This window comes from Pimephales promelas, chromosome 16, assembly GCF_988280905.1.
Source record: "Pimephales promelas chromosome 16, fPimPro1.hap1.1, whole genome shotgun sequence".
Lineage (NCBI taxonomy): Eukaryota > Metazoa > Chordata > Actinopteri > Cypriniformes > Leuciscidae > Pimephales > Pimephales promelas.
The window spans coordinates 16,775,524-16,797,704 of NC_142784.1; the positions used below are offsets into that span (position 1 = coordinate 16,775,524).

The following is a 22,181-nucleotide window of genomic DNA, read 5'->3' on the forward strand; positions in this document are numbered from 1 at the left end:
TTCGCCATTAGAGTGGTGAGTCATGCCGTTGCTTTGATACACATGAGAGAGAGGCAGCTGTCTTGTTCAGTTGGTGTGGATTGAACAACAGAACAGACAGGTGCTCGTACAACTGCACTCCTGGCACTCATGGCCTGGCAGCTCCTCCTCAGTCTCACACAGGTTGCGTCTCAATGCCTCCCCCGCCAGTCCATTCTATGGCAGAAGCAGCAAGTCTAGCTGTGCCGTTCATGCACTGTGTACTGCTGTTTTGGTGGCCTGGAAGATTACATTTAAAAAAAAGAGAGATGTTTCTATAGAGAAACTTCCAAGAATTTTCAAAGAATGTACATGGTTTTCTTTTCCATACTACTTAAAGTAATTAACAAAAACAAAAAGGGCATTGATCAACAGATTAAGCTACCTAAGACTCTGTAAAATACAATTTATTACAACAAAACTCTCTTGCATACATATTTACTTAAAAGTAAGTTGCAGTTTAGTGGTGGAGTCCGTAGTGCTCTGAACAATGAATTGATTGAATCTGATTCAAACGTCCAACTCACTAGCAAGTTTTTTGTGAATCTGTTTTCATTTGTTCATGAAACGGACATCATGGCCAAAGATAATTTTTCATTTTGTGTTCTAAAGAATAACGACGCTGAAAATATTTCCAGTGAGAATGTATTTTTCACTGCACTATTCCTTTAAAGAGTGTGACAAATGATGTAATGTTTGAATTAGATTATAAATAGCTTGTATGAATACCCCTATTTATGTGCCCTCTTTTTTCTGAATGTGTTTACAAAGCCTTGAAAGTCACCTTGAAACTTTGTTTTCTCTCTAAATGTCCATGTGAAGTGGAAACAGCGACCTTTGGTTTCTTGTTAATATGCCATTATAGACATTACCATTATATTTTTATTGGCGTTCTCTGAGACACCTGAAATGAATGTATTGATTCATTTATTGTAGTGTCACAGTTGCTGTACTGCAGCCTGGCACAGATACAAATGAGTTTGTAAATAATTAGCCCTGAAAATGAAATCTACAAAGACTCATTCAGGTGTCTTCATGGGCATCACTGGACTGTTAAATGTGACGCAGCTGATCAGCAGCCAACCACTTCATGCTTTAATAAAGATTCATTGTGGGCTGAAAAGCGTGTTACAAGTGTGCACAGCTGTGAGCTGCGTGTGTGTGGGTCGCTGTTGAAACAAGCTTGGCCTTTGTGAACTCGGTAGAGGCAGAAGCTGAAGTTATCGGCTGCTTTAATCAGACACCTCCTATGACCTCCTGCATACTGTTATTGAGTCATTAGGAATGAGAGATCTGGCTCTAGATGTGCATGTGTTGCCAAACATATCTCAGTGGCTAACGTGAATGTCTTGAATTTCCTGTCCAGGCTGATGTCTGTGTTAATAGTATGGATGGAATGCATTGTTTCAATGCTATCTGCCACTGGTGTTGGGGAAAATTGTACAACCTCTTAAGTACGTCCTATATAGTAGTATGAATGTAATCTGGACGTATTACATACACCATGTTGTGCTTATCATTTGATCAGCATCCGTTCCTTCGCTTCATGCCATTCATAAATCCTCTCCCGTGGCCTCATGGGATACTAAAGTGTCGTATGCTTCTCCCCAGAATTAGTAGGTCATCCGGATACTTTTTTGTCCACTCCTTTGAGTACTGTGAATTCGAACATACCTCTTTTGTCACAAACAGTTTTTTGCTATGGAGGGAAGTGTGCGATTTCAGATGCAGCCATTGTTTACTACTTGCAACTAATTGTGGTACATGGAAAGTAATGTTGTATTTGTTATTATATTATAGTTTTATCTTTTGCAAAAGTAAAGGCTGTTTCATACATGTGAAATGAAATAAGCCTCAAGCTGAATGAAATGCAAATTCACACCTGCTCAGTAGAGGACATAGCTTAAACCTTTCAGCTGTACTGGATTGCCAACCCGATCTCAGGCAATCCGGACCAATTTTACGAGGTGGCTAATTTGTACGAATTCATACGACCTCACTTGTGCGAATGTTGTACTAATATGTTGCCGATGTTGATCCGCGTTTTCGTCCAGAGTCGACCAGATTCAGGATTTGCTTGATGAGCTTTAGCAGATTTTTTTTTTTTTTTTTTTTTTGGAGTTTGTGTTTGAGTCTGTGTTGTGCTGGAGGCAGGACGTTTTGGTGGGTTATCAGACTCCATGTCGTCAGCTGAAGTGCCGTTGGTCGCATAGACTGTAGGCTCGGGAGCGCGCATGCACGTCAGCTCCGATGGATTTCGCAGGAAATCCGACCCGGAGACCTCGCATATAAATATGAATATTGGCCTTCAGAGGTAATAGCAAAACCCGAAAAATGGATCATTGCAATGTGTGATTACAACCCCTTAACACACAATAAAAAAGGATTAATTTTATAAAAGTTACATATAGGACCTTTAAATGTTTTTCTCAATTATTTCTAACTTGTTAACTTGTTCTAACTTACCAAATGCAGTTACTCAGAGCAACTTATTTTTTTCTTAGCAAGTTAGCAACTTACATTTACTCAGTTCACATGGTAAGCTATATGTAATTGATTTCATTATTGCATTAAAATGTTATCAATATTTTTAAGTGTAAATGTTTTACATTTTTTTTAGTAAATGACAGTAAAAGGGTTTAGATGTCTCCAAAGTAAATTTGGAGAACATTACAGCCATTCTGTGTGAAATAAAGAAAGGTAACGGATTTCGATCATTTCTATTGCTGCATTGTTGAATTTGGAGACTCTGCTGTATATGTCTGTCTTTTTATATACAAACAAAATGCTTTTTGAGTATAGAAGAAACAGATAAGTTTCATACTCGTTACCAGAATACATTCCAAAACATTAAGAGGGATTGCTTGAATAAGCGATTATGGTCAATGCTCCTTTTGTGTTAATTTTAGCTTATTAGTTATTTTGCACTGGGAAATGAAATTAACTGTTGGAATTAGATGTGTTATGATGATGCGGTCATTGAGGACCGTAATTTAAAATATATTTTGTTGCTTATAAAGAAGTACATGTGCATGTGATGATGAAATGTAACATTAAACTCTACTTTACAGGAAACTATCTGCTTGATTCTGTTGGCCATCACAGCCTACGTTCCCCACGTCTGCTGCTGCCTTTCAGTAGAAGGAATTTGCTCCCTGATTTTGCCCATCGCCTGAGCAAGTTAAGGCAGGTGAGGCTGGAGTGTGTTTTTAAGGTGAATTAATTTGCTCCTCGTTCCATGGAATATTCCTGACATACTGCGTTTTTCTCAGATGAACACCACAGAGGTCACATAAACACACGTAACCACTTCTCACACCATATCAAGCACTAGCTAGATAATCACAGGGAGACTCTAATTTACACTGCTGAAATAACAGGTTTCTGACAGGTTTCTGCTATCACGACTCTTGTGTTGTTAATCAGAGTCACTACTTGAACATCCGTCATCACACACCGTCATCTGCTCATAAAAGACATCTGCTTTGTACAACAAACAAACATGCTCAAAGCAGTGCTTGTGGTGGAAGTCTGCAATGTGGAGGGAAAGTTTGCTCCGTTTTTCAGTACAATGCAAATTACAAAAATGTTTATGGTTTCCCAGCTAAAGGGACCAATCGTTTTTATTACTATAACAATACTTGAAATATTTTTTCTTGATAATTAATAAATGACATCAGCTTTATGCCTATTTTTAAATACATTTCTCAAAAAGGAGATAGCTAAAAAACATTAAATAATAGATAACACCATACTTCCCCAGTTGATTACATTAAGAATTGTAAAAAAAAAAAATGTATTACAAATTTTATCAAATGTTCAAATATGCAAATGATTCATTATCTAATTAAATGTTTACTAATCTGCATACATTTCCAGATTATAAATCTGAAAATTAGATGAAGCCAGGTACAAACGCTTGCTTCATTTTGTTGCCTTAAAGTCAAAGGTTTTTACTGAAGGGACTTCTCCTTTTATCACTCCATAAATCAGAAAATATTGTCAACAGCTGGAAATATATATATATATATATATATGAACAAATCCCTATGCAAAAAACTTCAATTTCTATACATAGGATTGATGTAAAGTTTGGTGTATTTTTGGTTAAGTGCATGAGAAACTTAATTTGAGAAAACGGCCTTTAAAGATGTATAATAATAGAAATCTATTGATGTCAATACACTTACGCTTAAAAGGGTATTTTGATGTTTTCTTTCCACTAGTCTGAAGCAACAGGTTATAAAAGGCCAAATATCCCAATACTGTAAGTCAAAATTGACCAGTGCATGAAAAACAAAAAAATGTGAAATATTGTAGATATGACAACTTACTCACATATCTCTATTTCAAGTAATTTCAAGTTACGTAAATGGTTTTTTTTTTTGTCCATTTCTGTGAAACGGTTGTAAACATGATAGATGGGTCTTACTGTGATTGATGTGAATTTTTTTTGTGATATTCATTTTATTTTTACACTTTTTTTTTTTTTACTGCTTTCTTGCCTCCTCATAGAAAACGTATCTGACACAAAACCATAAAAGTACTATTGGTCTGATCTATTCCTGCAGCGTTTGCTCTTTTAGCCCTTTTGTTACGAGCCATTTTCCTGTTGCTTAGTTTAATACTGGGGATTTCAGCTGGTGCCAGAGGGGTGTCTAGAGGCTCAGGCGGTTCCCTGCTATTGGTTTTGCAATGAATCTGGAAATCTATAAACCCCAAAAGCACAAATGAGGGAAAATATCAACAATGAGGTTTCTTATAATCCTCTTGGGAAGTCACCAACCAATCATGTTGTCATGAAAATAGGAGCGAGTCCGCCGCACAGCCAGAGCAATGACACTCTGGTTATTCATAAATCTGTGGAATGTTGTCATCTATTGCCACATGGCCTAAAATATGGTCGAAATGCTTAAAATATGGGACGCTTGAGATTTGATGGAATGTAAATGTAAACCAAAACCAGTATTTAAGACCTGAGATATTTCAAAAATGTTTCTGCAATAAACGTGTCATGCAGAAATACTGCTAGGAAAAACTACTGATAGATACAATGGAGCTTTGTAAGATCAGCAAACTGGTATGCTTACAGGACGTTTTGTAGCATTACTGTTATTGCTTGCTGCTTCAAGTGAACTAATCTTTTTACAAGTCAGCAACAAATGCTTGTAATACTAATAATTCACCAACATTGCTCATCAGGGAACACTTTGGGTCCACTGAGCAGATGAACTCAAACTGAGAGATGCCAGTTAAAGACATGGGGTTGATCAGTCAGCATATTCTCCTGATGGGTCATCTGTAGTGGCATATGCATCAGCTGTTGTTTCGCTGATCTGCATAATCTTTTTAATTGGTTTCTCACAATTTTATTTAGTTATATATTTTTTAGTTTTCTTAAGTTATGTAAGTTTTTTTTTTTTACTACACAGACAAGGCTTCTAACTCTTTACAAGTAAAAATAGGAATAAAACTACAACATGAGCTAACAATAAAAGTACCTTTTAAAGCATTTTTTAGTCATTGTTGTTAATTTCAAGATTTACTAATACATGTGTTAATAACACAAACTAACATAATCAACTTTGGCAAAGATTCATATTGGATATTCGTCCAATCATTAATTCCAATTAACGATATTTACAAGGTTATAGTAAATGCCTAGTGGGCAGACTGAATTTCTATTTTACCATGTTACAAAGGTTGTGGTAAGGAGTGTATAGGGATCGTTTTATAATCACAGAGCTCGTAAATATTAGGGGGGGTTGTTCAGGGGTATGCCCCCCCCCACCCCCGACAAAAAAAAAAAAAAAAAATTCTCTGATCTACATGTGTGCAATTTAAGACTTAAAATCGTGTCAGTGGGTAGTAGATTATATGTCAACACCTGCTCTCTCTACATCTCCATCAGTCTATGTTTTTCTCTCAGTCTCATTATCTTGCCCTATCTCTTCCCCTCTAAAGCTGAGCTTTAACTGATAGTTTTTTTTTTTTCATTTTCGTGTGTCAGTGTTAAAAGCAAACATAGGGTCAACTGATATTGATATGTTATATGAATCATTTTCTTAGACAAGTTAATTTACTGAAGGCTACCAGGAAAGCTAACTAAATGTATTAAATTAATTCACAATATGTAGACATTTATTATTAATCTTATGCTTAATATGATAAAAATAAAAATTCATTAGGGTTTCTTGTCCTCATATTTATAGTTACTTAAATTATTACATACATGAATGTTACGTAAACAGCGCAGTCTCATCCCAAGACGTCATTGACCATACGTCAACATCCGCCGTTTTAGGGTACCCTTAAACGTCAGTTAGATGCCATTATCTAATCCTAACCCTACCCCGTCACCTAATTGATGTTAAAGGTAAAGCGTCAGTTGGAAGACGCAAGTATTACCCAGTAATTGTAGTAACTAAAATAAGTACATAGTATTTACATGGGTAACTGGACTGTAAAAGGAAGCATTACCGATATATCTATAGGTTAACACTGGTCTCTCAACAAAACACCTGCCCTATTCTCCTCACACCACACCTCATGTTTTCTCCTCTGACCATTGTTTTGTCTAATACTGGCATGTCGCTTGACTGCATAGCAGGCTGTCTTTGACTGTTACTTCCGGTTTAGCGGTTTTCAGATGCAAAAGTAAAATTTTCTCACAAAAATGACTCCAAAAGCCTAAATAGTGTTTTATAAGTGTATATTTATATTTAAATCTAGTTCCTACATTTTTTTTTCTATACATTGGTTCACTGGGTGCAATATGCCCTTTAAAGGGATACTCCACCGTTTTTTCATATTAAACTATGTTATTCCCTTAACTAAGACGAGTTGATACACACCTCTCTCGTCTCAGTGCGTGCACTCAATCGCTCTGGCGCACGAGACGCTTTAATCGCAAAAAACGGTGGTAGCCCTTTAATTTAAATATTGCATGATTCAGCAATATTATTACCAATGACTATTTTTGTTAATTTTAATATTGAATCTGCATCGGTGATGTAGAATCAATCAAAGTGAAACGCAGATTCAACAATATTGCCATTAAAGGGATACTCCACTTTTTTTGGAAATAGGCTCATTTTACCACTCCCCCAGAGTTAAACATTTGAGTTTTACTGTTTTCAAATCCATTCAGCTGATTTTTTGATATTTAGAAGAATATCAGTAACCAGACAGTTTCTAGTCTCATTGACGGAAGTCAATGAGACCAGAAACTGTCTGGTTACTGATATACTGATATTACTGATCCAACACGATTGGATAGATGAGAAGGTAATTAGTGACGCAACAATTGAGTCTTCCTGGCAGAACTTACCGCTAAAGCGTCCATATCTTCAGTTTTGGAATCACAACCAGTTTTGAAATCCATTTTGCATGCTCTTATTCATTCATCAGAAAATAGACCATCACCTTTTTTGGTACCCAAGTCATGAACAACCCTTAACCACGTGTTTAAGAAACAACTTCTTGGAGAACAAAGTGAACTTTGATCCATTGCCTCTTCTTGAGCCTGAAAGAAGCACATAATGCAAAACCCAAGTCCGATGAGTTAGTTGCCATTGAGGGCATTGAGTTAGATTTATAAGGATGCGTCAAGTGTCTTAGGGTGAAGATGGAACTGAAGTGTGTTTTGAGGAGATAATGCAGAACACCTGCCTTGGCTTTCTGGAATCTGGGGAATCTTTCAGAAAATTGAAACGGAATGGGAATATTGAGTCAAAGATAAAGGCATCACTGGAATGTTCTAACAAGCTGTTTTTTTCTATTCATCTTTGTCTTCTGTGCTTTTTTAGAGGCGGTTTAATGTTACATAAGTGTCTGAATCTCAATGTTTAGTGTGGGATGAGGCTGGTTAGAAGTGCTGGAGGTTAAATGCCATTTGAGCATGAAAATATTGGGCAAAACATTCCAATCGCTCACCTGTTTTCAGCATGACTGATGTTAGAGTATTGTTAAAGCCCATTGTTGGATTTTTACCAGACTGTCCCTTTCTTCGCCCATGACTTAATGTAAACTCTCCAACACTCCAATGTTGCCCGCTATATTCAGACATACCTTTCCACGTTTTCCACTCTTTTCTTTAAGCTCTCTGTTAACACTAGTTGGGTAACACTAAGGTTCATAATCATAACTTAGAAAAGAGCAAACAATGGCACAATAGCACCATTTCCACATTAATCTGTGGAATGCCGCTTAGCAAATGTTTTGATTTTTTTCGAGGTTAAAGTCTCTTTCTCTTGCTTGTTGTGATAAGACCTTTATAATTAAAATCAATAGTCTAGCATGTAAATCTGGATTTTAAATAGTACAATATAACATTTTATGGGCATTTGTGGTCCATTATAACTTCCTGTCTATTTTATTCTGATGCAGAGATTTCACCAATGACTAAGGGAACTCAGACATACTTTGTGAAAAAGGAACAGGCCTGATCCGTGCTTTATGGAGGTGTGTAAATATTTTTAGATTTAACGAGATGCACCCTGCTTGAGGTGCTGTCATATTTTATGGCATATTGATCATGGTGGATGTGTCTGTACGGCTGACAACCAGACAGTATGTGAGGAATAATTCTCGATTAGGGCTTTAGACTATAGTGTCGCAGAGTTGGCGTTTTACGGATACATGGTGTTGATACACACCTGACGCAAATGTAGGGTCCTATTAAATCCTTATTATTTTTTCTCAAATTCCATTTTTTTCCGTTTGAAGGTGAGGCACTACAGGCAAAAAAAAATATGCATCTGTCAATTTTGAGATTTTTGGCTTTTCATAGTGTTTTTTTCAGACTAGTGGAAAGAAAACATCCAAAATAGACTTAACTATCGTTTAGAGCACTTTATCTATTTGCATCTGTAGATTTCAATGACAGGATATGTCTTTAAAGGCCGTTTTTTTTTCCAACACAGACATAATTCTCCACTTCAGTAACACTTACATTTACTAAACTTTACAGTTTTATTCTTATCTATATTCTGAAGGTTTTTACAGAGGGTGAAGGGTGAGGGTCAACACTGAGGTATTCATATATTCCCATTTTATTTTGTATTTGTATTTTATTCCTAAAAAAATGATAAATAGAGTTATCCAAAATCTCCTATATAAAAACGTCTCTGTTACGTATGGTAACCCTCGTTCCCTAAGTAGGGAACGGAGACGTCTCGTCGGAAGAGTTTCCAACGAATTGGGATCATGCTAGGCCTAGGGAGACCAACTGCCTTCGGGATTTGCATTCCTTGTCCCGCCTACCAATGCGGGTATAAAGCGGAAGCGAACACACACACATTTTGCTTCACGCTGAGAAGCTGAACGGTGTCTAGTCCACCGCGAAGATACAGCAAACATGGTGACAGGGCAAGACGTCTCCATTCCCTACTCAGAGACCGTTCCCTAACCGAGACGTTCCCTTTCGTATGGGAACTCTTATGCCTCCAACCCATTTTCCAAATCTGGGGGTCTCCTCGGCGTGAAGAACACCAAACGACAAACAAGTTCCACTTCAACACATAGAGGCGCCTCATAGAGGGGCCTCCAACGGAAGTGATGGTATCTTCCATAGCTTGTGTACACTGTAGCTTGTGGTAGGCCACCTAGAACCTCTTAACCCTTACCAATTGAGTGGGGGACAGAGGGGGGTGACTCTGGGACGACAGAGTCACTGTCGAGCCCTCTTTAGCTTAGGTTTAGCTTAGAATTTACCGACTGTTGTCCGAGGAGGGACAAACTCAAGGCTCAATCCCAAGGCTCATCAATGCACAGGGGCAACAAAGACTATCCAGTCTGGTCCACTGTGGCACAAGCCACACACAATTGTAATGATGGCTATATGGGAGGAATGTATTTCACCACACTGTGCATCTGCATCACATTTTGTTGTGAATGGAGCTGCGTAGCCAAGGACTAATCAGTGTGCCAATAATGACCCCTTTCCACTGTAGAAAGTGCCTACAATAGGTGTTGTGTCCAGAGTGGTCCCTTTGGGATTTTGAAGAAGCAGAAAGGTGTTTTTTTTTTAAAGACTCATTGAATCCATGGTTAAAGAGAAAACTAAAGTTTATTAACTGACTTCATGTACATGCCCCCCCCCCCAACAATCAAAAAGTTCGCAAGCACAACCACCCTTAGCCAGGTGAGGGCACTGATGCTCCACTTTTTTAACACATACATAACAGATTATCATAAATACAATTTTCCTTACACAGCTATGTAATCCGCATGGCCTTTATTCAGACTCCATATTCTCAAATAATACATGCATACTTTTATATGTTTTTTAACATTAGCGCACCACAATGGGCCCGTGTGGTATCTGGTGGCATTTGGTATTTTTACAAGGGTTTTAGAGTTGTTCCGAATGCTGTGATGATTAAGAGACAAAAACAACAGAAGCTCAATCAATAATGCGAGTTATTGCACTTCTACAGGAGAGAGAGATAGTTATTTGTCTTCTTGCTTGTCTCAGTAAGGGAGTCCTACAAATCTAACAGAGAGTGTCCAACAAACAGGGCTGCTTTTCAGCACTGGAGGAAAGAGATCAGAAGAGGGTGTCTTTGGCTGAGCTACATGAAGATCCAGCTGTGTTTAAGCTAGACCTCCACAGCACAAAGAAGGGTCACCTCACCTCCAGGGCTTCACCGCTTCAAATAAAGACATCCATTCACACAATCCTGCCAGTCGCTCAGCCTGCTGCTGCTTTTCATCTGCCGCCCTTGTGGTGATCCCCATGTAGGACAGACAGACTGGTGGTGACATAAGCCCTTTCTTTTTTAAGGTCTTGCTTTTTTCCTGCTCGAGTGCCTTTGAAGATTATGGAGTCTCAGAGTCAATTTTGGCAACTTCCACGTCAATGCTGAGCCAGCTTTGGCTGCTGTTCAGTGTTTCTTTATTTAATTTGTTTAGTTGGTAATTAAATTATAAGGGTTCTTACCAGACCCAAGAACATATTTAAAAAAAGGTTTAAATTTTATGTAAATGTGGTACAATAGTGGATATTTTGAGTCAAATTATGCTTTGGCTTAAAGAGCTTTTTTGTGAACAATACCCATGTATTAAACTTTGGCTGGCCTGGTAACTTACATTTTTTCTGTTTGTGCTAAAAAAACATGTAAGATGCCTTTTTGTTGAAGAAGAAAAATAAAAGGACTTTGCTAAACAGCAGACATTTTTCTTGATGGATAAAATGAGCAAAAATAACCACTAGTCCAGGGGTATTCAATTAAAGTTGCAAGAGGTCCTGTCACTATATTTCCTCTCCAGCGGAGGTCTGGACAATAGTTTTTTGGAACAGTTACACATTTCCATCGGGGCAGCCGTAGTACTTTGTAAAATAAAAAGATCCCAAACACTCAAAGTCATCAAAGATAAGAATACTGCCCGAGAGCCAAAGTAGTGACGTCTAATTTTTACCAATATTTACCAAAAAAGTTGATATTTTTCACAACTGGATATGAATATAAAAAAAATTAGATCAGATGTTTTAGCAAGCTATTTTTCCTTTTATATTTTAGACACCTACGTGTATGGCATATAGAAGGCCTTTTGACCTGATAAAATTGTATTGCTAAAATATATTACAAAGACTGTGAACTGTGAACTATACTGAAATGTGGAGTTAGACCGTTAAACAGTTTTTCGGCATTGCTATTTTCTGGATTTTTTGGGCGGGACTATAACAGAGCTCGATGACGCACTGGAGCCCCTGAGCTCGTGGATATGCCCCTTCTTGATGATGCACTGAGGCTCCCCCAACAGTACATTCGCTTCAGTTCAGCGCTCAATTGCGAGTGACTCAGTACTATTAGTTACGACAACCTACAGTTTTCTAGCTAGCTATGCCTTCGACACGGAAATGCATAGGCTACTACCTAGATGCGATCATGTACAAAACAGATCGGTGTCTTTATTTAAATTTCCTAAAAAACGATCACATCAAGAAGAGGTGGATTTATTTTGTGGAGAGCCAACCTTGATGAAGAGCTGAGGAGGATCACCGCCAACACCCGCCTCTATTGTTGCTTTGTAACGTTAGCTTGATCGATTTATTTTCAGACGTTCATCGAGGCCAGCTCTGTATTGGCTCAAGTTGAGGAAACATCGTCGATGAAATTTTTGGACCATACAAAACTTTGGGAAGTTGTGTTGGCGCATTTCCAGAGAAAATAAAATTAACCCATTGTTTCTTCAGAGGCTAAATACGTTTGTGTTCATTTGTACATCCGAACACTGAGCAACTGCTATGTTTCACTCGTTTGCAAGCCATGATATCTCTCGAGGAAAAACTAAAATCGCGCCTGCATATTCGCACTTCCTGTTCCTAGCTTGTTTTCTCATGTGGTCGAGCCAAATTGTCCGTGCGGGAAAAGCAGAGAAAGGGGTAAAGCGTCATACAGGGGAGATTCAAGATCAGCTCGTCTGAGCTACAGAGAAGAGAAAGTTAGACAAAGCTTGGTTTACACCAATTGAATATGCTAGACACAGGGGGACCAAATACAGGCTTGGGGAACTAATATTAATGTTAAAAAAACTCAGAAAGTGACAATTTCATGTCAGGGGGAAAGGTTTTCACTTTGTGGAGAAAGCTGCTGAATAAATGACCCGCATGTATACGGGATGAAATGCTTCAGGTGTATCCAGTAACATTAACAACATGGTTCTTTGAGGTCATACAAGTTACAATTATTATAATTGATTATAGTCCGAGAGTTGCAAGTTTCAAAGCCTATTTAATTTTGTTTTAAACTTACAACTGAAACATTAAGATGAATTGCTACTGAGGCTTTTATTTTTGGACTAATGTGGAATAAGTACCTACTTTGAGTAACATGAAAGCATTTGCTGAGTCTAAAGTGGCTTCAGGCAGAATGGAAGAGAGTTTTATGAATGAATGAAGGGAATCTAGGGCTGCTTCACTAGATGGGGTCAGCAGGAGTCCATGTTGATTTGTGACTATTGCTTCTTCTAGGGCAGTGGTTCCCAAACTAAAAAAAAAACAAAAATAAAACAAAAACTTTAAAGCATGAGCAAATAATGAACTTTTGGGATTGTGAATAAGTGCAGTGTCATGTGAGTGTAACTGTACCGCTGCATTAACATGTGATGTGAATGTACGTCGAGTTTTACAGTATTGAGACTGAGGAGCCAGAACTGCAGCTGATATAATGTGCGCTGTAGCCCGATACTACCATATTTTAGATTCCAATCTTATTGTGTTTCCACAACAATGTTAGTGAGTAAATCTAGTGAACCACCATACCAGTGGAGTGTGTTGTGTTAGACGTAGGGCTACCACATTTTTTAAATTACTATTAGTAGAAGTTAATATAATAAAATACGCAGACCTACGCCAAAAAACTAGTTGAGGATAAATTATTTAAAATTGGGCAATTTAATATGAGTATATTTGATATTTAATATGAGGGAAATACACATGTGACGCAAGTCATGCGACACAAACAATCTTTAACTTTTAGGTGGCAAAATAATTTTTAGTAATTCTATGAACTACACTGTGCAAAACAAAAGTAACACCACCCACCGATTAAGAAGGGTCGGCCTCCACAGAACGTAAAATATTATTTTTATTCAATTTTTTGTGTTCGCATTTATGAGGAAAAAAACTGTTACGGACATGACAAGCTCTGAAAGCGACTTTAAAACTTTCACAGAGACCTCCAAAAGAAAGCACAAAGCCTTTCATTAAAGTGAATTTTGTTTTTTATTAATTGTATCTTCATTTTAATCAACGTTTCATCAACCAATTGCATGGATTTAATAAATAAGAAGTAAATATAGTCATCATGGCACGGAGGCGCCGGCGTGTGAACTGGACTCTCGTCTAATAAATGAACCGAAACACAGTGTATAAGGTACTTGCCTCACAGACCTGCGAAATATATAGAAAGCTTGACATGTCGACTTTTTTTAACAGAACAATTCAAAATGAAAGAAATCGGACTCTTATGCTTATGTAATGAAATGTGCATTTCTCTCTGGCGCGTTCACTACTGTGAAGAGTCAGCATTGCCAACTTCATCTTTGCAGCCGACACTGACAAACACTTGTTAAAGCTACACTGTGTGATTTTTACCCCCATCTAGCGGTGAAAAGGTATATGATCATCCAGTGAATATTAGTTTCTGTTCCTCTCAATTGCGATTTCGTTTTAACTCCTACGGTCGCCAATGTAGTCCAAGATTAACATGGCTTCCAGTTCGACCTCCATGACTTCTAATGTATATTTTTTTCCTACTATGGAAGTCTGTGAGACCAGAAACTGTCTGGTTACTGACATTCTTCTAAATATCAGAAAATTGGCTGAATGGATTCGAAAACCGTAAAACTCAACTGTTTAACTCTAGGGAGTGGCATGAGCCTATTTCCAAAAAAGTTGAGTATCCCTTTAATTTTTTGTTCCAGATCCAGATCATTAGTGGTGATGCTATGGTTCCCTGGAAACTGAACTGAAGTACATTCATACAAAAACGCTTTCTGATAAGCCATTGACGTGCCTTAGGATTTGGACACAGCCACAGAACTTCCTGGGTGATCCAGACAGCTCTCCTGATGGGAAAAAAAGCCATGGTGAAGTAAAATAGCCTATCCCTTTCTTTCTTGGTCCATCCATTTCTTTTGTTTTAGAAGGTATCCGTATGGCTTTCTGTTGATAATGGTGGTGTAACCTGGAATGCATCCAGCCCTGTTGAACTGGGGGTCAGAGACATACGCTGAGACATGGATCTGTTCTCCTTCACAATTAAAGCCAGTGCTGGCTATTGACATCCAAATATACTTTGTGCAGGGTCTTGTTTACACAACAGTATCTCCTCTCTTCCTCTCTCTCTTTCACCCTTTCCCCTTATCCGTAACTCCTCCTCCAAACCATCAACTATACATTCTTTCTCCCCTTCCACTCTTACTCTGAATGTCTTAGTCACTGCATGCTGAGGCTTCCCGTTGCCTGTGGGGATTTTGGGGAATTTGTGATGACAGCACCCTTCCCTCTGCGGAGGAGCTGCCTTGAATATCCAAGGAGAAGCGCAAAAAGAGACGCTTTCGAAAGCTGAGTGCGCCCGCACACACGTTTCTTGGTTTTAATGGGACCTTAGACACTTTCCAAGCTCCTCGTCATGAACTTGATGCCTGTTGGACTTCCCAGCACATTCTGAAGTACTCTAAGGTAAGATGGTCCTCAATCTGTTTTTAATATGCAGAAGTCAGTCTGTATAGAGGAGAGGCTTTAGCTTTAGTGGAGACTCTTCAGTGCAGGTGGATGATGGTTAAAGTGGGTGACAGAGAATACTAATAAAATGCATAATGTCACTTTGATGAAAGTGTCTGCCAAATGAACACATTTTAAGTTTCATTTGCTTCCAGATGTGAAAGTGAAATATCAGGGCTCATTGGGAAACATTGTTTCACATGATTCCCACAATTTTAGATCACAGATTTAGATGTAGTTCACGAATTCTGCGACGTGAAATGATATTCTATATTTACTACATCTAAAACTATTTTAAGTTTTAATTTATGCATGCAGCTTGAACAATGACGGAGAGACTACATACCCTGTAACAGAAGCCTGTTTCTCATGATTTCTCATTTTTATATCTCCTAATGTTGATTTATATCTTGCAGTATGACAATTATATTGTGGTTTTTCCTCTTAAATTTCAACTCTATTTTCTCATAAATTATTCAAAATTTATATCTCACAATTGCATCTTTACTGTATATCTCGCGATGTGACTTTGTTTTGCAATTTCTCAGTTGTGACTTTCTCCAATTGAAACTTTATTTCTCATATACTTTATACATGACCTCACAATTACATATTTATTTTTTTACTCTGAGGAGAAAACAGGACACATTTTAATACTACAGGACCATTTAAAATAAATGCGATCATTTAAAAGTATAAGTGATGAGTTACAGGACGGTATATATAAACTTCCCCTTATATGTTTATACAAATTTGCACATTTAAAATCTTCATCTTATTAAGAAATCTAAACCAACATACTTAATAAAAACATGACCCTGGATGATGCAAATCAAACAGGAACGTAGTCTATGTAAGAAGCTGTAGGATTACGCCAATTTACACGTGTCAATAACTCTGTGTGCGCTTTTTACTGGACCATTACAGTTCTGGTGAAATGTACACTGTGTAATGAATTAATAACGATCTCTATAAAATGAATGGGAATGGCAGCGTTAACAGTCACTCACAGTGTGTAAAGTGAAAAAGAAAACACTGTTCGCCCCTTTTCATGTCTAGCAACACTTTGCGCTCAACGAGAAACTTGTAGAACGCTTGAGTGACATTCACAGTGCAGAATCCTCTTTGGCTGTTTGGATCAAGTCTTTTATACAGCTGGGAATGAGGAGGCCTCCTTTTTCTGTGGCTTTAGAGAAAAACGGACTAAAGGAAAGGAGGTGAGAGGACTAGATCTAATCAGGGTTACTCTTGCAACACTGTTTCTCATGAGAGACAAAGTATTTGGGCAAGTTACAAATAAATGTTGTAACTTTAGTTAGAATCCTGTCATATTGAATGACTGATTATTTAAAATGATATTAAAGCCATTATTCTCTAGGTTATGTTTTAGTTAGTAAGATTTTAGGCTAAATGATATTTTGACTATGACTGCTCACCAAAATTGTCAGCATTTAGTCACATTTCTGTTAATTTTACATGGTCTGGTTTGGCTAATTGTTTTTTTAGTTACCTTCCATTAAAATGGTGTTTAAAGTAGTTTTAAGTGGTGTGAGTCACTGACCTTGTCCGGTGTTTTGTCATAGTTCTTATCAGTTTTTAAAGTTTAAATGTTTTGTTAAGGGCAGGTGTGTGTTTTCCTTTCTCTTGATGAAATTGGACCATGTTTTTGTGAGTGTGTGACACGATAGAGACAGAATGAGAGCAAAGCGCAAGGCAAAGTGTTAAATGAGTGAAGGCCATGGTCAGGACTGCCAGCTGGCCCCATTCTCACATTTAACACCACCGCACATTGAGCTCTGATTTTCTATGCATGCTTGGAAGTACACAGGAATATTCAGTCTTTCCATCTGTTGATGACCGCTGGAAAAAGTTTCATAGAGGAAGGTGTAGAAAAATGTATCAGTGAAATATGCTTTGTTTTTATTGACTATGTTGACAACTTCAAGATAATAATACTTGTCTAAAATGAAACTAAATGAACACAAAAATCATTTTCATCTATGTTTTGGGCATGGATATTAACCACATATATAATATATTTCATCTTTGAAAGATGAAAATAATTTTTTTGTGACCATTTATTACAATTTATTTTAGAATTTATTCGAATTTTTCTTTTTTTTTACATTTGTTTTATATATTTTGACAGCAATTACTAAATACATTTCTTTGTTGGTTAACTGTTAAATTAATTTTTGGGTTTTAATGCTATTATATTTATGCAAGTTGTTTTGAGATCTAAATAGACACAAAAATTTATTTGTTTTGGGGCAACTCTCAGTTAGGAATAAATGGCTCTTATTTAAATATTTGAGGTGTTAGGTGCGTTTTCTATCTAGTAAAATGTTGCCGGTTTTTGGTTAAAAGTGTAAAAAGCGTCTTTTTTCAAAATTATATACTTTATTTTATACTTGCGGATGCGAGACTACATGGGATATTTGTACATTAAAAAAAAAATCACATTAGATTACTACTTAAGGGCTAAAAAGATGACTAAAAATGTTGAAACTTAGAAGTGGTGGTGATTAGTAACAGCACCTAAAATATACACTTGCCTTTATAAATCCATATGAATTCAAACCTAAGATTTTATTTTTATATAAAAATAAATGAAATGTCCAAGATATTTGTAATTTACCCATTTCTTTCCACACCCTAGTGTTCACTTCTGGAATGATCACAGCCTCGTTTCTCAAAAGCATTGCGAGCCTAAGTTGATCATAAAACAATTGCACCAAAGGACTCTCTGCAATCTATTAAGGCTTATGCTTTTGGGCAATGCAGCTCTGGCCTGACAGATGCAATTCACATACTAAATTGATACATCTGACAAAAACAAACCAATCACATCTTAATATAGCACAATTGAGTGGCATGATTTCACGCTATCAGTCAATTGATAGGAACGTCCTGCCAAGAATAATCTTGGTCTTTCACAGTTCATTTAAGCTAAGGTGTCAGAAAGGAATGCTCTTTCTTTCTCCACCAATCAGACACATTTCCTGCGGTTTAATGTGTGTTTTTGTGCGTGGTTGGAGGGTAATGAGGGGGTTAGCAGGGTTTCTAACCACAGCCTGGTCTGGGACATTTAGGTCGTCTGATGAATGGACGGGTACATTGTAAATCAGCCACTGGAGAGCAAAGAGCCAGATTCCTCATAGCACTGATGTCACCATCGTCGTGCCTTTAACAGATCCAGACTTGAACGCTCTCAGCCTGAGCCAGATGTTCAACCCCTCGGATCCCCTGTTATTCCCTCCTCTACTTGTGCAATATTCCCGTCATTCCCTCTCTGGGATTCCGTTATCCCTTCTCTGCATCTTTGAGATTCTCTGCTACTCCCAGAGTGACTCTTTGGGATTCAGTCTTCATCTTTGAGATTTGTTTTTCTTTGTTTGTTTTTTTCTGCCTCTCTGGGTCTTTATTCCCATTCCTCCTCATTGTACTGCATATTTCCAGCTCCTTCTATCAAGTTTAGAATAATTATCTATGAAATACATGTATGTTTCCATATAATCCCATAAGCAATGCATCCTCCAATATATGCTTATCTAATTTAAAGCAATATTATGGGTTAAACTGTGTGTGCATAACTGGCGTACTGACGATTACCACAGAGAATATAAAAAAAGTTATTCAGACATTTATATAAAAAGCAATTTTTTGTCTTTGTTGGACTAATACGTTCGCTTTTCCATAATGTCCCATTAGGTGCAATGGTGAAATGTATTTTCCTAAATGTCCCCTGCTGAGAAGAAAATGCAACTTGAACCCATCTAAGATGCATTTTTGTTTTATGATGGTCTAAGTGGTCTCAGCCAGACTGACAAGCTAAAAAATGTCTAAAACCCCTTTTAAAACCTGTAAAATAGACTGTCAAACCAGCTTGGCCAGGCAAGAAGATGCTACCTTTGGTTTAAAACAAATTACCAACAGGACTGAGAACTACTCCATCAGAAAAGCTATTGAAACATGATTGCTTTGGAAAAGCATCTTTTTAAGACTGCTAGATTAAAAATCACAGTTAAAGGGAAACTTCATGATTTAGCATTAAGCTTTGTATTAGTAAAACCTGTAGTATTTTTACATTTTCTGGCTTTTCTCAGTCTAGAAATCTCTAAATTCAAAAAATAATTTCACATTTCTTCTAAATAAATGACCCATTTAAAATACACATTTATCTTTCCAGAGGTGAAGTATCATTTTAAGTAATAGTACATATAGCTTGAAAAAAAAATCATGCAGACATTCAAAGCAAACTTATTACAACTTCTTTTCTTTCTTTTCAGGATGATTTGCACAGAGTGCTAATTTGTAAAGAGGAACCAGTTCAGTCCAAATGGTGGAACATGGCAGTTTCTGGCATTATACAAAGGCACTTTTGGATATTCCTTATGGCTAGCTCTAAACTGTAGCTTGAAACATGGACAGTCGACCTATGATGACTTTAGAAGGACAGCGGTCATCAGCGTTGCAAGAGGCCTCCAAAATGACTTTCTCAGTGGAGCTTTCAATGGCAGACTCAACCGTGGATGGAAACCTGACATTAAAAGATAACTCAGATTCTCTATTATCTGTTTTAGATGACCAAACACCACTTGAGCTGAAGAACAAAAGTTCATTAGAGAAGATCAATCAAACTGTACCAGTGCTAATGAGCAAGGATGGACCTTGTCTTCAAATCTCGAATCTTCTCACAAAAGAAAAGACAAAGAACTGCATCAAACATATATCTAATTCTGCTCCAATATCGAGCCCAAAACATATGAATGGCATTTTCCATGAACCTGACCTCCAACTATACAGTGAAGCAGGGATCAGCTGTTTTTTGACTTCCTCAAATTGTTCAGTGACCAACAACCTTGATGTAGATCCTTCAAACACCTCGCCAACTTTTCCTTTCTCTTGTATGACTGTAAGATCCATTTCAGATCCCGCTCACTCTTTTGCATCCTCTCCATTGGGACCGTCTCATCTTGAGCACCCACTCTGTGCTCCCTTGCCAGTCTCTAAGGGGACCGATCTACCCCGAATCATCAAACACAAGCCCAGCTCCATTACCTTTGCAGATTATGACAGCTTTTTGGGTTTGATCCAGAACACCCGAGCCAATGTGAGTTCAGATGCTTGTGATACCTCTTCTGAAGATGAAGGCCGTGGCGATGAGGTGTTCCCAGAGTGCAAAGAGTTTCTCCCCGGCTCCAGACGAAAAAGGGGTGGATTGGAGAAGCAACGGAGAAAAGGAACCTGTGGACAAGCGAGTGAAGAAGAAAGTTCAAGCACCACCCTCCCACCGACCAGCACCAGCAGCTATGAGGCCGAGGAGGAGAGCAGCAGTACTGAGGTGAGGATGCAGTGATAGTTCGATGTTTTATAAGCCTTTTTGAGATTTGTTCAAACTTAGCAATGTATTTAAAGCTACACTGTGTGATTTTTTTACCCCCATCTATCGGTGAAAATGTATATGACCATCCAGTGAATATTAGTTTCTGTTCTTCTCAATTCTGATTTTGTTTTAACTTCTACGGTGGCCAGTGTAGCCCAAGATTAACATGGCTTCCAGTTCGACCTCGTTCATGAGTGTTAACTCAAACGTAAACGCGAAAGACGAAGCTTTAATTAACGGGTATGTCCCTCTTTGGCTAATGTGCTTTCAAGATGGAGGGGCAACATGGCGACCGACATTAGAACCCCTTACCCGGATGTATTTTCAATGGCATATTATACACTCACGAGAATACTTAATTACTTGAACGAAGTAAATATACATTAATGAGCACATTTTTTTGAAAGAACTAAGTGTTTTTAGCTAAGAATAAAGAGTTACACAGCTTTAAGCAGGATATCTGGTTTGGTTTTCAATGTCTAAAGATTTTACATTGCTATCAGTTCTGCACTGTATTCATATTCCTCAAATGTTTTGGTTTATTCTCAAACTATAACATTTAATTATAAAGATCTGGGATTAATTGAAGCAAAATGTTTTAATGTGTGCGAGCACATTCAAAATGTATTGTTGATTGTTGTAGGTGCTATCCAGGTTTCTCTTGGTCACGGAAAATCTGAAAATATTAGAGAGTTTTTGTGATTGCTAGGTCTGTAAAAGTCATTTTCTAATTTTCATTTTAATTTTTTTTTTTTCTGTAAAAGTCGATTTTTCTAATTTGGATTTGATCTGAAATATTCTAGTGGCTAGATTTTGGTCTTGCTTGCTCACAAGCCATAGATGATGTCTCACTTGACGTTAGCACATTGCTCTTTTAAGTCAATTATTTCCATTAAGTCAGTTAAACAGGTTCACAGATCTGTCGGAAACACTCGGAATTGGTCTGAATCAAAATTATTTTAAAACTCATTTTCCAGAATAAATTCATGGAAAAGTAGGCCTACTGAAAAGTCAATGTTCAAAAAGTGTGCAAACTTTGGGTATCTATTTTTGGGTCTTAAAACATCATAAAAGAATTCATATTTTAACTGAAAGAGATGACATCATCAGTATTTGCATATGAAATTGCGATTTGGTAAACTTTCTTGCATTTACAGCAATTTCATAATAAATTGAGAAAGCACTGCTATATCCTTTGGGAAAATCTTGAATCTTTTACCCATTTTTTCTATCCAAAGTAATATATAGAATGCTTGAATATATAGATTGAACCAGGAATTGCTGGTTATTTGTATTAGCTGTGTGAGGCCTGCAGTGTAGAGCTGAGAATGAACCACCATATTGTCATGCTGATAGACCGTTCATGCCATAAAGGCCAAGCTTTCCTGAGCATTTGTCATAGCCTCTTTTTCATGGAATGCCAAGTCTGATGTCCTTCCTGTCGCTTGTCAGAGCAAAGGTCTGTTTAGCAGTGAACTTAGCCTTCTATTACTCACAGATCCATTTAGTTGGAGCCAGTCATGGATGATTTGCATCTTTCTCCTA

The 22,181-nt window shown here is 37.5% G+C and overlaps 1 protein-coding gene across 4 annotated transcripts in view; it reads left to right on the forward strand.

Annotated features, from left to right (window-relative positions):
- The window catches only part of stard13b (StAR related lipid transfer domain containing 13b), a 109,629-nt gene that overhangs the window by 7,657 nt on the left and 79,791 nt on the right, over window positions 1-22,181 (forward strand). For 2 of the 4 annotated variants that reach the window (XM_039670522.2, XM_089121100.1), the window contains exons 2-4: window positions 3,090-3,208; window positions 14,449-15,208; window positions 19,540-20,594. In XM_039670522.2, the coding sequence (XP_039526456.2) occupies window positions 19,674-20,594 (921 nt within the window). In that variant the 5' untranslated portion in view covers window positions 3,090-3,208; window positions 14,449-15,208; window positions 19,540-19,673. The remainder of the gene's footprint in view (window positions 1-3,089; window positions 3,209-14,448; window positions 15,209-19,539; window positions 20,595-22,181) is intronic. The other 2 variants (XM_089121101.1, XM_089121102.1) reach the window with 2 other exon arrangements.